The following is a 16,259-nucleotide window of genomic DNA, read 5'->3' on the forward strand; positions in this document are numbered from 1 at the left end:
CTATTCTTCTCATAGTATATTCACACACATGGTCTCATTTAGTCATCAGCCCGAGTCTGCCAGGCCGGAATCATTACCTCCACTTTATAGATGGAAATTGAATTATAATGTCCCTCCAAGAACCTCACACCCCTGTGCCTTTTATTACAACAAGTTCCTCAGCTATGTATCTGTTTGTTTATCCAAAGATTAATTAGTCCTGTCAGCTTTTACATACGTTGCTGCGATTCTGAATTTGCTTTAGTTGCTTTTCACTCCACCCATAACCTCCCCCGTCTTGTGACTTGTAGAATCTGTATGCTGGCTTGCTGGCTATTTCAGGAGCACCTATCTATTTTTTTTTCCAGTGTGCTTGATTATAAGACAGGAAAGGAAGTATTAGAGATTCTAATTAATGTCTCCAAAGCAGAGAAGAGGAAAAGAAAAAAAGAAGACCTGTGATAATTGCCTATGATAACTCATTTCTTGAGAAACCATATTATTGGTAAGTACCTGGAATTTCTCCAGTTATTCAAGGATGCTCCCAGCCAGCTCCTAGAACAAGGGGATTACGTAGCATGGCTTTGAAGAGATGGGAAGTGAGGCTGAAAACAGGAAATAGTTTAGGCTTGCCATTCCAAAGGAGATTCTCAGTGGGAAAATGTTTAAGTAATAGTATTGTGTGAAACTGAGTGAGTAGAAACAGGAAGCTGCCATCAACATTGATTTTAGGAATGGAAAATGCCTCATATCGTCGTTATCGTCAAGGGCTTTGGTACTAGATGGATTCAAATCCAAGCTTCACCATTTCTGGTCTCCGTGACTGGCAGGAAATTGTTTCATTTCTCAGTGTCTCAGCTTCTGGTGTTTAAAATGGGAATGAAAATATAGCACATCCACCCAATGCTGACTATGATGAGTATTATAGGATATAATGTATGTAGAATGCTTAACACAGGGCATGTCTGGGATGCTGTGAATGCTGAATAAATCGGAGGAGGATTGTTGCCATTATAGCTATTGTGACATGTCACTTGCACCTTGTATCTTCGACAAGATTTACCTGGAATAGTATGGGACAGAACAAAGGTGCTCAGTGAAAGCCCGTCAAATTATTACTCTGCCTGAAATGTCGTGCTGATAAAACTGCATGGTGGGTTGATGGTTTGGGTGCTGAGAGTATGTTGACCAAGGTTCAGGGGAGTCTTCTGGTAAGATAGGTAGGTATAGGACAGCCTCCTTATAACAAGAAAATGTGTTTTCTAGTCAGTGAAAAGGGCTCATGAGAGCTGGTCTTCAATTCTAGCTCTGCCACCAATAAGTTGTGTGAGTTTGGACAATTCACTTTTCTCTCTTGGTATTTCCTCCTTTTTAAAAACAAAGAGTTACAGGGGCGCCTGGGTGGCTTAGTCGGTTAAGCGTCCGACTTTCGCTTAGGTCATGATCTCGCGGTTCGTGGGTTCGAGNTGTGAGAAAGTCCGAGTGGGACCCTAAGTGTAAATCAGGGAACTCCCTTCTAGGTTTATAGAAAAGTGACTCTGGAAGCCAGCTATTCAATTTCCTACCTTTGCTTAAAGGCACTGGGCTGATCTAGGAAATGCTATTTGATAGCCTGAGTCAAATTTCGGTAGCCTATAAAAAGTGTAGAAACAAGGGATTTTTTAAAAGCTTTTATTTATTTATTTTTTTTGGGGGGGGGAGAGGCAGAGAGAGAGAGGGAGATAGAGGATCCGAAGCAGGCTCTGCACTGACAGCAGAGAGCCCAACACGAGGCTTGAACTCACGAACCACGAGATCATGACCTGAGCCAGAATCAAGAGTCAGGTACTTAACTGACTGAGCTACCCAAGCTTCCCAAAATGAGGGCTTTTTAGCTCTTACCATTTGTACTGCACATGACACAGGGCTTTGAAATACATAGGGACAGATTGATACGGGAGAGAGGGCTTTATGATCTCCCTGGGAGCAGTTTAAGGGTGTTCTGACTGTCTTAGTCCTTATCTGGAACATGAAAGGACTTCCCTTTGTCACGCCTCTTGCTGGGTCCAAAAGTAACCAGTGTGTTCACCTCAATCCATGGGAGCAGCTCTGTGGGAGATCTGTTGACCAGGCCTACCTACTACGTACAGATCCCTTAGAGGGCAGCAAAGGGTTTGCACGTGGGGAGGGAGGAGTTGAGGAGAGAGATTTATTGGACCGCAGTCAGAGAAATGCTGTTCTGTTACGCTTTTATGAGACATAGAAAAAAATAGCATGGTATTGATTCAGCCTGGCTAGCTAATTGAAGGAAGACTTAAATACTGGAGTCCCAGAGCAAAAGCTTTCATAATCGTCAAACTTGTGGGATCCAGCATAATAGGGTGGAAATACACTGGATTAGGAATCCTATTTCTGTCCTGCTTCAGCCCTGCTGCTAACTCGCTGTGTAATCTTGAACAAGTCTGAGTTTTACTCCCCACTATATAAATGTGACTGGGCTAATGCCTCCGGTATACGCGCTGGCTTTAACCGTTGGATCCCAAGATTCTATGATGTAATTACTGAACCCTACCAACACTAGAACATTACAGATCAGCCAGGTAGGTTGAAGAGGGTGGCACAGGAGAGAGGGTCTCTCCTGCTTGGTGAATTTATGTAGGAGAAAAAGAAGGTAATCCCTGAATGTTGGAATACTGATCTTTACTCTTTAACTCCCTATGAAATTGGCGGTTCCAGGGATATAGACTCAAAGAGAAGTACAGAACTGGGAGTAGTGATTTTTCTTTGAAAGGCGAGTGGTTTTTGATTAAGTAGGTATGTGGAGACATGACTCCTTTAAATTCTGATCAGACCACCAATATCCTTCAAGAGAGCAAAGCTTATTAAGTTGTATTCTATGACAGTGAAGGGTTGTTTTAAGAAGGCGGGGGGGGGGAGTGAGATGTGCTTTTATGGGNAGAAAAGACTGGATGATGAGATCCTGACGATAAAGTCCTCATCTTGGAAGGAGTAGTGATAATGGAGAGGTTGAATGGGAGAGGAAGGGGTTGAGGAAAATGCCCACGTGTCTGGTTGGGGCAACTGTGAAGAGGTGCTATTTACTGACACAGGAAACAGGGAGCGGAACAGGTAAACAGAAAGCATAGAGGACAGAGATTTAATATTTAGGAAGAAATAGAGCAAAGAGATCTCTGAGGCTTTGGTGTATCGTTTCTGTGCTTTCTCGCTAGTTAGATAACTTTCAACTACTTTTTAATCTCCAAAAAGAGTATATGTATCAGTATATTTTCTTTGTTGCTAGGAGAGAGGATCGCTATGGAGATAGATGATCTCACAATTCCCACTGTGAGCCAATTACACTCTGGTGGGTCTATCTCAGTCAGTCTTCAGGCTGAAGGCTATTTGAAGTCACCCTATCCTGGCTCTAGCATGTCATGTACGGAAAAATGGTCTCTTTATGTGGGACGGGTATGAAGGGATATGGGGTGTTTGTGTACATTCGTTTTGCCTTTTTCCGACTCAGATAGAAAAATGAGACTAGAATCCTCCCTTTCCAGTTTTTCAGTTCCAAACTTGATTTTTTCGGTTTGCACGTTCAAAAGGGCAGTTTTTCCAAATCCTGGAAGAAAGCGCACAGAGTTTCCAAATGTATTTTTAATTACATTTAGTCATTTGGTTGTTGGAAGTCAGGCAAAGTTAAAATGTTGTATTTTTCTTTCTCAGAGTGGCTATTTCAAGGTATTGAATCTTGGAGAAATGGCTTTCGCTCATTTGGATGTCGTATGCTTCTATACCCTGCTTATTTGCGCAGCATTTAGCTGTGTGTCTTCAAATGCTGAGATAAAAGGTAAAGCAACAATGGAGTAGTTTTAAAATTGGGGATATTAACGGTCTTTTCAGCCCACACCGCCCAAGTGCATAATAAGTAGTTGGATTGTTACTAGAAACATTTCAGGAAATCCATACACAAAAGATACGTTCCTCCTAGTCAGCCTCACATATAAGGTGACTAATGATAAGGAACATTTTGGAGAGTGAAAGCCAAGCTAAAAGATGCTTTCCATACCTTTTTGTATAGTCTTCTAAGAAATAGGTTACTTATCTGAAGCCTCATTCATTGCCTGGTACTCAACTAACTGGAAACTTTCCTTATTTGCTATCCTTAACTGTTAAGACAATTAGATAAATATGAAATATATACAGAGATTTAAGAAACATTTTTAAATGACCACAGAATTATTCAATCATGTCCGCTGAATTTCTCTTATTGCAGAAGGTAATCAGAACAATGTATTTCACAAAGATTTCTAACCAAAAGAGTTGAAGCCGTAGGATTGTCATTTTGCCTCAGTAGAAGACCTTCTTTATTGGTACCTCGATGTCCCAATATCAGATTATAATTTGTGCCACAGTACCTTTTTGCGGATTCTTCGCCTCAATAACTTTTATGAAATTAAGCATTAAAACAAACACATGGGCCGAAAGGAAAGGAAATTATTAGCAGAAAGGCAACATGAGGGCGGTACTATAGTACTATTAGATTTGCTAGTAATAGAAGAGTTTATAGAGTTGTTTGCTTTTTATCTTTTAAAAAATGTTTAATGTGTATTTCTTTTTGAGAGACAGAGAGACAGAGCATGAGCAGGGAGGGGCAGAGAGAGAGAGGGAGATACAGAATCTCAAGCAGGCTCCAGGCTCCGAGCTGTCAGCACAGAGCCCGACACGTGTCTCGAACCTAGGAACCATGAGATCACTATCGGAACCGAAATTGGACCCTTAACCGATGGAGTCACCCAGGCGCCCCTCTTTATTTGCCTTATAAAACACCAGATGGGGGCGCCTGGGTGACTGAGTCAGTAAAGTGCCCGACTTCGGCTCCGGTCCTGATCTAACTCCATGTTGTATTTCTTGAATCTGTGAAAACTTAGTACCTAGCTAGGCAAAGTCATATTTGCATACAGCTTTATTGATATGATTTACAGAACATAAAACCCACCCTTTTAAAGTGTACTGTTTAGTGGTCTGTTATATATCCACGGAGTCGTGTAGCAGCCTCAATTACTCAATTCCAGATTATTTCTATTCCTCCAAAAGAAATTAAATATTTCTTCAGCAGTCATCTGTTATTCTCCGCCTCCTCCAGCCCCTGGCCACCACGAGTTGACTTTTGTCTCCATGGGTTTGCCTATTCTGGGTATTTCATATACACTGGCGTCTTTCAATGAGCTTAATGTTTCTGAGGCTCTTCCATGCTGTATCATGTATCAGTACCTCATTCTTCCTTCTGGATGGTAACATGCCGTTGTATACATGTACTATGATTTCGTTCTCCATTCACCAGCTGATGGACATAGGGAAGTAGTCTAGACTTAGCAATTTTTGTCGTAAGATGCTGGGAAAAAAGTAAAAATATTTTATTGATTTTTATTTCAGTTAATCCTCCTCAGGATTTTGAGATAGTAGACCCTGGATACTTAGGTTATCTCTGTTTGCAATGGCAACCTCCACTGTCTCTGGGAAATTTTGAGGAATGCACAGTAGAATATGAATTAAAATACCGAAACATTGATAGCGAAGACTGGAAGGTAAGTAAAGCGTGCACTTGCAATATCAGTGCAATTATGAGGAGCTTTCTTGTGATCTTTAATGTCCCTGTCCATTCTAATTCCTGTCTCTCCATAGCTATTATTAAGAAATAAGAAGGTGCTGGGGCGCCTGGGTGGCTCAGTCGGTTAAGCGTCCGACCTCGGCTCAGGTCATGATCTCACAGTTCGGGAGTTCGAGCCCCGTGTTGGGCTCTGTGCTGACAGCTCAGAGCCTGGAGCCTGCTTCGGCTTCTGCGTCTCCTTCTGTCTCTCTGCCCCTCCCTCACTTGCGCTCTGTCTCTCAAAAATGAATAAACGTTTACAAACATTAAAAAAAAAAAAAAAGAAAGAAGAAGGTGCTGTGCCCGCTGCTATCTCCTGTGCATCCTTCCAAACAAAATACGTGGTCCCAGCCATGGCATATGGGCTTGAAGAATACTTAGACATTTTCTTTTATTTTCCAGTTACTTACATGCTTCTATATGGGTCTTATGTATGCTACTGGACTGTGAGCTTTCTCCTGGTAAAAATTAAGCCTCATTTATCTTTCTACTGACCCCACAGAACACAGCATAGTCCTCTGCATATATTATAATAAGTGTTCAGTGAACATTTATTGACTTGTTGACTTCATAGTCAAGCATGTACATTCAACCATTTTTGTTTTACGAAGTGTACCGTTACCTTCCTCATTCAGCGAGGTAGTTGCAAAGAGCCGCTTCAAATCAAACATTCATTGAGCAACTTTTTGTACCAGGCACTTGGCTATGTTTCCGAAACACGAGGATAAATGACATGATTGTAGCCTCCTGGAGCTCACACTTGGTCTGGTTTATCTCCAGTTGCCTTCAAGATTTTACTGTATGTGATTCCTGAACTGTTCGTGTGGTATTTGAAATGTGATGAGTCATTTGTCATGTAATATGCATATGGTATCTGAAAAAGTCTCTTGATTTCAACTTCGTGAGAGCTCAAGCTCCTGCCATAGACGCTCTTCTCCAGAAGTTTTGGGGGTTATTTTGGTTTTCTTTGGTTTGCTTTTTTGTGTTGTTTTTTGTTTGCTTGTTTTTAAATAGGCTCTACACCCAACATGGGGCTCGTACTCACGACCCCAAGATTAAGAGTCGCATCCTCTACCAACTGATCCAGCCAGGCGTCCCTGGGTTATTTTGAATAAGATATTAAAATTCAAATGATCTCATCGAATGCATTTAATATATGCACAAATGAGCTCTGTCGGGACTGTATCTAGGACATTGTATCAGATAATTATTAGGAAGTTCTTAGATACTCAGAACTCTCCCGGGTGACTTCTTAACCGTAATAATGTGGCTCATGATGCTGTCACTGCTTATAAGCCTGACTTTGTCTCATCTTCTTATCACACAGACCATCATCACCAAGAATCTACATTACAAAGACGGGTTTGATCTTAACAAAGGCATTGAAGCAAAGATACACACACTTCTGCCCCCGCACTGCACTAATGGATCAGAAGTTCAAAGTTTATGGTCAGAAGCTACTTACTGGACACCACCACAAGGTTAAAGCACAGCCCTCTTTTCATGTTGAATACTGTCAGAACAATCCATATGGGTCATAAGGCCCCTCAACTCTCATACACCAGATTGGATGTACAGGTTGGAAGTGTGGCACAAATAGAATTCTTTTTAGCAGTGGGTGACAGGCCTTTTTGATTCCTTTTGTTAGGCTAATATAGTTCCCAGTTTGGGGATCATATCAGTAAATATGCACGTGAGTATTTGTTCTACTGCTCAGAGCATCCTAGAATTATTAATTTAGTTCTTTGGCATATGCTTACCCTAGTATCATTCAATGAGCCCTCAAAGGGTTTTGATTTTGCATGCCCCACTTACAGTGAAGTGATTTCTAACAACTTCCTTTTGGAATATTCCTGATTAGGTTGATTGCTAAATGAAATGGAGAGGTCAAAAGAAATGAATTAAAATTGCATAGTGACTTCCCAAATGAGTCATCACCGCGTCTTTCAAGCACTCACGGTTCGTTCATTCCTTAGGAAATCAGGAAACGAAGATTCAGGAAATGGATTGCGTGTACTACAACTGGCAATATTTACTCTGCTCCTGGAAACCTGGCATGGGCGTCCATTTTGATACCAGTTACCAGTTGTTTTACTGGTAAGTATTTTTATAATAAGAATTCTGTATGAAGAAAATATCTATCAAAATTAATCGGCAGCATGAGTAACTGTATTTTCACTAAAGTAAATATATTATTCTTCAGAGTTGTGTTTACGATGAAGGTTGTTGACAGTTACTTGGAGTTTTCAATGGGAATAAGTGGGTTTTGGCTGTAGCTACTGGAAGTTACTCTATGGGTGATCTAAAGAATGCAACATTGTTCCTGTACTGTATTAAAGTTTGTATTGTTTAGATACATAGGATTATAGCCCAAAAAAGTTTTACCATATTTTATACTTGTGCCTTTTAAAAAGCAGGTACCTAGTAAAACTGGATCCTTTTTCTGACTTCTCTTTTTTAATGATCACTGAAGTTTTTAAACTTACAGCCATCTTGAATCTTCTATCTCCTTCATTCCTTCATTGTTTCTCGGTGACATTGAACACTGCGTTCTGACACTCCTTTGCAAGGTCGCCCATCTGTTCTTTACTTCTCGTCTTTACTCTAAGAGCTCTACTGTAGGCTCACCTCGTGCCACACCTGCATGACTGCCAAGCCTCCCAAATGATGGTCTCTGCTTCCAGTCCCTTCCCTTCCGATTCATTCTGCACACAGTAGCCAGATTTGTCTCCCTCTATTCCTGTTTTCATATGCCACTCTTCTGCTCCAAAACTTCCAGTGGCTACTCGTTGCCTCCTGGATAAAAATCTAAGCTGGTATCCAAATTTCTGCATCACTGCTTTTCCAACATTACCTTCTCCTTTCACCGGCGTGAATGTTCCACTCCATTTAGACCCATCTCTATATGTTTTTCTCACCCGTGTTATGATCTTTTACGCCTCTGTGTGCATTGCTATCTGGAATGCCCTCTGGCTTTCTCACCAACTCTTATCTGTCCTTCAAGGCCCATCTGGGATTCAATTTCATTAACCCTTTACTGATCATATCAACTTCCATTCCGTTTTTCTCTGAACTATGACTTATTATAGCTCTCAATTACTTGTCTGGATGGCATTTAAATTTCTTCATATATTGTGCGCTTTGTCTGCTCCCTTAAATTTTTAAGAGCTTGGTGGGCAAGAACCGTTTCTTACATTTCCCTTAACTGTCTGTGCTGTGCTATGCCCGTAGTAGATTATCACAAAACATTCATTAAATGAATGAAACAAATGATGAGAGTACTTGTACATTGATAAATATGTATCAGAATTTATGCATTTATTAAATACATTAAAGAAGCAAGAGGGGACAGAGTGTTACTCTTTGTGAGTTTCAGGCCCAAATTATCATGGCTTTTGTTTTTTTAGAAAAATGATAATATATAAGTGAAAGGAATAAGCNCATTAATTCAACAAATATTAAGCAGCTATTAAATGCCAGATAGATAAAAAGGCTGAAAGTGTAACTAAGACAATGTCCCTGCCCTCTTCTACATTGTAGTTCACATGTAACATAGCTTTATCCTCATTTTACTGAGGGTAGTGAGGAAGAAATACTGACATCTTAGAAACTGGAAATTAAGGGTATCAGCAGGCTTCCCACTGGCACAACATAAATCTGGGTAAAGTCAGGCCTAGAACTCAGGTCTCCCAAACTCTAATCAGCTGAACTAACCAAGTAGTTAGTTCTGCCCAAAGTAAATACTTGGCTACTTGAAAAAGCAAGTTAAAGCTTAAGAGAGAATTCTTGTATTTTCTTTTCTCTCTGTACAACCAGTATATCGCTGCCAGCTATTGTATTAAAAAATAAAGTGTATTTTCACTATCATAAAAGGCTCTTCCACCCCCCCCATGAAAATAAATAACAACTTGAGGGAACAAACAAACAACTACAAAGTAAATACTTGGCATGAAGTGAATTCCGTAGAGTCTGGATGTTTGAAATCAGCACCTTATCAGCTGCTAGATTGGCCTAATTTCAAAGTGGATTTGGACTGCTTTTACACATGTCACATTTTGCATTGCAGCCTATTCCTTTGGCGAATAAACCAGGCATTTGTTGCTTTGAAAATCAGTAGGGAAATCCCCCTAATTCCCATTAGCCTTATTACTGGAACAAGGTTAACTTTCAATGAGATGGCAACATTTCTTGCCTACGAGGATGGGAAAGTAGATATTTACTTGCCAGACAGCTCTTCCTTTTCTTTTTGTAATTTCTTAAAAAAAAATTTTGAATATGCTTATTTATTTATTTTCGAGAGAAAGAGAGCACGAGTAGAGGAGGGGCAGAGAGAGAGACACAGCATGTGAAGCAGGCTCCAAGCTCTGCACTATCTTGATGGCAGAGCCCGACGCGGGGCTCAAACTCACAAACGTCATGCCCTGAGTTGAAGTTGGATGCTTAACTGACTGAGCCACCCAGGCTCCCCTCTTCTTTTTCTCTTTGACTCCTCCGTTGGCTTTTCTGAGGTTTATCTCTTGATGTGCATTGTATCCTCAAAGGAATTTCATTCATTTTATTAAATATAACAATATTTTTTGTAAGTCTGCTTTTAAATCAGCTATCTTCTAATAGAAGCTCTCCAGGACAATGTAAAAAGAAAAAAAAAGGCAGTATCATCCAGGATTGTCTATATAAACCCAAAGTTTTTATAATAGAAATTTTACTCTTTGGTTCACAAATCCCGTGGGCAAGNTGTAATCTCTGTGAAATTATGGACTATGCTTTCCTTACTATTTATCCCTAGCACATGGCATAGGACTTGCCATAGAGTTGGTGCTCAATCAATATGGCATGTCATTAAATGACTTTTTTTATTCACTTGGTATCTTAAGATAGTGGATAATTGAATACCATGATACTATAAGATATTGGAAAACACAGTTCTTACACTACTTCTTTTACAGGTATGATGGCTTGGACCATGCAACACAGTGTCCTGATTACATCCAGGTTGATGGACAAAATATTGGCTGCAGGTTTCCCTATTTGGAGGCATCAGACTATAAAGATTTTTACATCTGTGTTAATGGATCATCAAACTCTCACCCTATCAGACCCAGCTATTTTATTTTTCAGCTTCAAAATATAGGTGAGTTAAACAACTTTAACGTGTTGCTAGCTTGGGCCACGTACAACCACATGGAAGAGAAGGGATGGAGACAGAGAAACCTATGGAAGTGCAAAGCCAGTCAAAGGAGGGCCAACAGAGCATATGAAGAACCTCTTATTAAATATAAAAGTACAGGAAAAAGGGATTGAATGAAGAATAATGTTTTTAGAATTTTTATTTCAAATTTACAATTTATTCCCCAGCTTCAAAAAGTCACCTACTATCTGTGTTTCTGTCCAGTGTTAATGATGGAGGATTCCCACACCTCAGTAGGCATATAGTTGTGTATCCTGAGTCTGACTTCCTAGTTCTGACGGTTATGAGAACAACAGGTTCTAGAGTTAGCCATCCCCTGGACATGAATCTTGGATTCACCACTTTCTAGCTGTATGACTTTGGGCAAGTTACTTTTAACATCTGTTTCAATTTCCTTATCAGTAAAATGAGGAGATAGAGGATACTTCATAGGTTTTTTGTGAGACATGAGTGAGTTTATCCTTGGGTCAGTGCCTGACATATCATTCGCTCTAAATAAGAGTTAGCTATTAATCAAAATTGTAATAATAATGGTTCCGGTAGTTGTTTTTAATGCTACAACATGGAAACATGACTGTAATGCTTTGGATCTTCTAACTTTTCTCTTGGGCTTAAATATTTGTCATTATGTGACTTATCAAAACATTAGTTTCTGAAACAGCCCAGTTTCTCAATAAACTGATCTTGGTTGGCAAGCAACTTTGATATTAATTGACATTATAGAGATTAGCCTTGAGCCACCTGATTTATCCTAGATGCTTCTGTTACTAGGTGTCCCTAGCTTTTGATAAGAGCTTCTGCTACACTTTGTAACCTCCATGTTGAAATGGTTTCCTTTTGCTTTTCAGTTAAACCTTTGCCACCAGACTACCTTGTTCTTACTGTGAAGAATTCAGAGGAAGTTAACCTGAAATGGAGCATGCCTCAAGGACCCATTCCAGCAAAATGCTTTATTTATGAAATTGAATTCACCGAAGATGATACAACTTGGATGGTAGGAATGTTGCATTTATTTGTGAACATCATAAACATAGCCTTTAGTTATTTATTTAGAGAGAGAGAGGGAGAGAGAACACGAGTCAGTGAGGGGCAGAAGGAGAAGGAGATAGAGGATCCTGAGCAGGCTCCATGCCCAGTGCAGAGCCCATCTCCGGGCTCACTCACAACCGTGAGATCATGACCTGAGCTGAAATCAAGAATTGGATGCTTAACTGGCTGAGCCACCCAGGCACCCTGCCCTTTATTATTATTTTTTTTTCAAGTTTATTTTTCAGAGAGACAGAACATCAGCAGGGGAGGGGCAGAGAGAGTGGGAGACACAGAACCTGAGGCAGGCTCCAGGCTCTGAGCTAGCTGTCAGACGTGGGGCTTGAACCCACGAACCGCAAGACCATGACCTGAGCCAATGTCAGACGCCCAACCGACTGAGCCACCCAGGCGCCCTGGTTTTTTACTTCACTTTTATAAGCACAGCCTTTTGAACAAAACAGGAAACATGAGAACCCAGATCCATTGGTATCCATATGAGGAATAGTATATGACATGTATCTTAATTTCCAGAAAACCAAAAGAAAGATGCTTGCTTGTGGTCTGAAAGCATAATCACTCATAGCGATTTTAAAGCTGTATTAGGGTTTCAGAGATAATCTAGTCATTTGTTTCCAATAAGTTAAAATTGCCAAATGCAAATATGAGATGGAAATGCAAATATGAGAAGGCCTCAGGTGAGAGGAAAAGAAAAGAAAACACACACACATAAAACCCACTTCCTGAGGAACAAGCATCAGGTCACAAGTAGACTCTGACAGGGCTGCCCGAATTGCTTGCCGTGCAGAAGAGGGGCTCACTGGGTAAATAGGCAATGATTGCAAGACTGACTACCGCCCAGCACCAACAATGTGATGATGCCTTCAGCCCCACATTGTTATATGTTAATTTTATTCACTGGTTTCCAACATAGAGACTGGGGGAGACGCGAAGGTGAGACGTTAGTTCTAATCAATTAATTTCGGATACAGATGAGAAAACCGGCAGTTGAATTGATTTACATGCCCCAAGGAAGCAAACTGACTTACAGTCAAATCATGTGGCTGTTCCCAGCCCACTACGTGATGCTGGTTCCCAAGAAAAGTGACCACAAAAACTGTTATTTTGGATGGGGAACACTGTTTAGCTCTCTGAAATGCTGAAACTGAAGTGATTTCTTCAGTGATTTTTTTTTTCTTCCTTTGAGAGGATCAAGCCATGTGTGTCCTCATATCCGAAGAAGTCGTGTCACGCAAAGCCCTGAACACTGTCACACAGCTTTTATGGCAGTTAACTGAAATAAGAATCAGGAGGGGGAAAACGCTCTATGTGTATGAACTCTATAGTTTGCATAGACGTGACGTTCACATGATGGACTCTCTTTCTGTAACTCAGTATATGTAGCATTTTCCAGTTTATAGAATCTGAGAAACATGACACTCATCTGAATACTGGGCATCAGAAACACCAAAGCTCTCCAGGCATTTTGCTCTGTCATGCCTGCCCTTCACTACAGGCGATCCATTATTCCTGTAGAGATATTTTAACTTCTAGGTAAGGAAGGGGAAGAAAATGAAAAAAAAAAAAAATAATAATAACCCACCATACAGAGAGATAATGACCGTGAAGATTTTGCTATATTCCCTTCCAGTCATTTGATGCGTATGTCTTATGTAACAAAATCCACTATGAAAGGGGCAAATCAAATGGGATCTATCTAGCTACAATTAGATCCAATGATCGCATCTTGTTTCTACTCGGCTTTCAGACTACCACCGCCGAAAATGAGATGCAAGTCGCAAGAATCTCAAACGAGAGCCAACGAGTATGCTTTTTGGTGAGGAGCAAAGTGAACATCTACTGCTCGGATGATGGAATTTGGAGTGAGTGGAGTGATGAGCAGTGCTGGAAAGGTAGGAGGATAAGAGCAGTGACGAAATAACTGTAGCTCTTTGCCAGCAAATTAATTTCCTTGTGGTCTATTTTGTAATTGTGGAAATCAAAATGCACTTGACTGTGCAAGTCTATAAACAGAGAAGATAAATGAGCAAGGACCTCAAACACAGATTTGTGGAAAATCTCATATTCAGTTTTAACTAGGAACAAACCAGTTTAAGAATCTTGTTATAGCCCTCTCAGCAATATTCTTGTTTTTTTGACTGTCGCTGAAGAAAATATGCTAGTTCTTTTTTGGGGGAATGCCATTTTAATCAGTATTTCCCTATGCTTTCAATTTTCAAGAGAGCAGAAATCTTTTTTTAAGTTTATTAGTTTTTCTTTGAGAAGAAGAAAGAAGGCACGAGTGGAGCAGGGGCAGAGAGAGAGGGAGGGAGAGAATCCCAAGCAGGCTCTGAGATGTCAACACAGAGCCCAACGCAGAGCTCGAGCTCACAAAATGTGAGATCATGACCTGAGTTGAAATCAAGACTGCACTTGGTTTTGAGTGTCTAGTACTGCACCTAAAGAGTGTTTTTCCAATTACTAGGTCATCATTAGTAAAAAGCATATGTCATTCACTTCCAATTCTGACTTAAAGTGACTTATGATGAAAAAAAAAAGACATATTTAAATAACAATATAAACTAAAAAGTCTTGAGACTGAGGCAAGATATTACTCTGCTTTACAGTATATGAGCTTTATCAACAGAAGTTACTAATAATTATTCAAAAGTGAAGGGAATTAACTCAGCATGGCTCTTTCAGGTATATAGATATGTAAATGCGTATGTAGATGTAGATACAGACAGATACTGGCATCTATTGATCATTCGTCTCTTTTCATATTGTTTCATTATAACAGAATCCCTGTTTGACTCTTATCTCCCTATTACACTGATATCCTTGTTGTCTTTCACTCATTAAATATTTATAAAGCACCTAGTATGCGTCAGACGTTTTCAGACAGTAAAAATTCAGCAGTAAAAATCCCTGTCCTTAGAGAATTGATATTTTATTCTCATGTCGAATAGAGATAAGCAATAAAGAAGCCAACTGTATTATATAATTACTAAGGGCTATGAAGAAAAACCAGGTAGAAAGGGAGAACTCAATTAACCATGAGATGTATGGAATCAGAAAGAACACATACTGGCTCTGTTGTTCATTTTGGTCACTGGTATAAGAAATTTGGAGGCTCTGTGGAACTGACATGAGAAAATCATGTCCTGAATTGTATCTTATCATTAGTCAATGCATAGTTTAAGGTGGATATGGTCAGTTTTTTGCCATATCCTCAAAACAATACATCCTTTAATGTATATTATGTACAATCTTAACTGCAATATTGATGATGACTCATCAACTCTGGGAGGGGTCCATATGGGAACCCTTCTTCAGGGATAGATATGAGGGCATTCGAGTTGATGTTGAAGAATTTGCACAGGGCCTTTGTCAAGTCTGTATAAAACTTTTTTTTTTTAATATTTTTTATTTATTTCTAGGAGAGAGATAGAGAGAGACAGCGTGAGCAGGGGAGGGTCAGAGAGAGAGGGAGATACAGACTCAGAAATAGGTTCCAGGCTCTGAGCTGGCAGTCAGCACAGAGCCCGACGCGGGGCTCGAACCCACAAACCGCGAGATCATGACCTAAGTGAAAGTCGGACGCTTAACCGACTAAGCCACCCAGGCGCCCCAAGTCTGTATAAAACTTTTAAGCAAAGGTCGTCTTTCTGAGTACACAGTTTAACTTGGACCAATTCACCTTTGTCGCTGGGCTGGAGGGGAGAAGCCTCTCTTGTTACTTCTATCAGTCCCTGAACATTGGCCTTCAGCTGATCATTTGTGGGAAGGCCTAGGAGAAATTCTGGTCGTCTATTTCCTCTGGGGTGGGGGGCACGGTTTTCTCAGGGAGCCATGTGATTGGCCTTTTAACTGCAAGCTACCTCTGGGTACGAAGAACACGCCTTGTGAGTGGGAAGACGAATGGCCACGAATTTTGCCAACCCCTCTCTATGATCTTCTGAAAGTGGAGGTTTATAATTTATAAGGCTTTATAATTTCAAAGATTTGCTTCTGTTCGTGGGACATGAATTCTTCGTGGTGGGGATCCAGGGTATACCTGAAAAGGACATGCTATAGGAAGACCTGAAGCTGGTAGAGCTCTGGAAAGTAGGAGGAGTTATAAGGGATAGCAGAGTGAGCCCGACCACCCATCCTGGGTGCTTCTGCTAAAATCACTTCCTAGATTTCAGCATGTATTCAAGTAACCTGTATCCCCTGGGCCTGGAGATCAGGCCAGAGCGTTCTCTGTAGATGTAGGAAAAGCGAAGCTAAGACAGGCCAAGTGGAGCTGGATTTTGAAAAGGGGAATTTACCCTGGATGTCAAGTTTAATTGTTCAAATTTATGTTCCTTCATCTTGTTAAGGGAGTCCCTGAGGCTAGCCGTTATATTCCTTTGTGTCCCATTTTTAATTTAGTTTTTCCACAGATATCAACAGGAG

The 16,259-nt window shown here is 40.4% G+C and overlaps 1 protein-coding gene across 3 annotated transcripts in view; it reads left to right on the plus strand.

Moving 5' to 3' along the window:
- The first annotated feature begins 415 nt into the window (after positions 1 to 415).
- The window catches only part of IL13RA2 (interleukin 13 receptor subunit alpha 2), a 19,269-nt gene continuing 3,425 nt past the window's right edge, over positions 416 to 16,259 (plus strand). Inside the window, exons 1-8 of one of the 3 annotated variants that reach the window (XM_077775169.1) lie at positions 416 to 484; positions 3,682 to 3,805; positions 5,392 to 5,543; positions 6,933 to 7,086; positions 7,582 to 7,702; positions 10,552 to 10,736; positions 11,642 to 11,787; positions 13,588 to 13,732. In XM_077775169.1, coding sequence (XP_077631295.1) covers positions 3,715 to 3,805; positions 5,392 to 5,543; positions 6,933 to 7,086; positions 7,582 to 7,702; positions 10,552 to 10,736; positions 11,642 to 11,787; positions 13,588 to 13,732 — 994 coding nt within the window. In that variant the 5' untranslated portion in view covers positions 416 to 484; positions 3,682 to 3,714. Of the gene's footprint in view, positions 485 to 2,583; positions 2,630 to 3,351; positions 3,395 to 3,681; positions 3,806 to 5,391; positions 5,544 to 6,932; positions 7,087 to 7,581; positions 7,703 to 10,551; positions 10,737 to 11,641; positions 11,788 to 13,587; positions 13,733 to 16,259 lie in introns of those variants that run through there. The other 2 variants (XM_077775170.1, XM_077775171.1) reach the window with 2 other exon arrangements.

This window comes from Crocuta crocuta, unplaced genomic scaffold (genome assembly GCF_008692635.1).
Source record: "Crocuta crocuta isolate KB4526 unplaced genomic scaffold, BGI_CrCroc_1.0 scaffold531, whole genome shotgun sequence".
Lineage (NCBI taxonomy): Eukaryota > Metazoa > Chordata > Mammalia > Carnivora > Hyaenidae > Crocuta > Crocuta crocuta.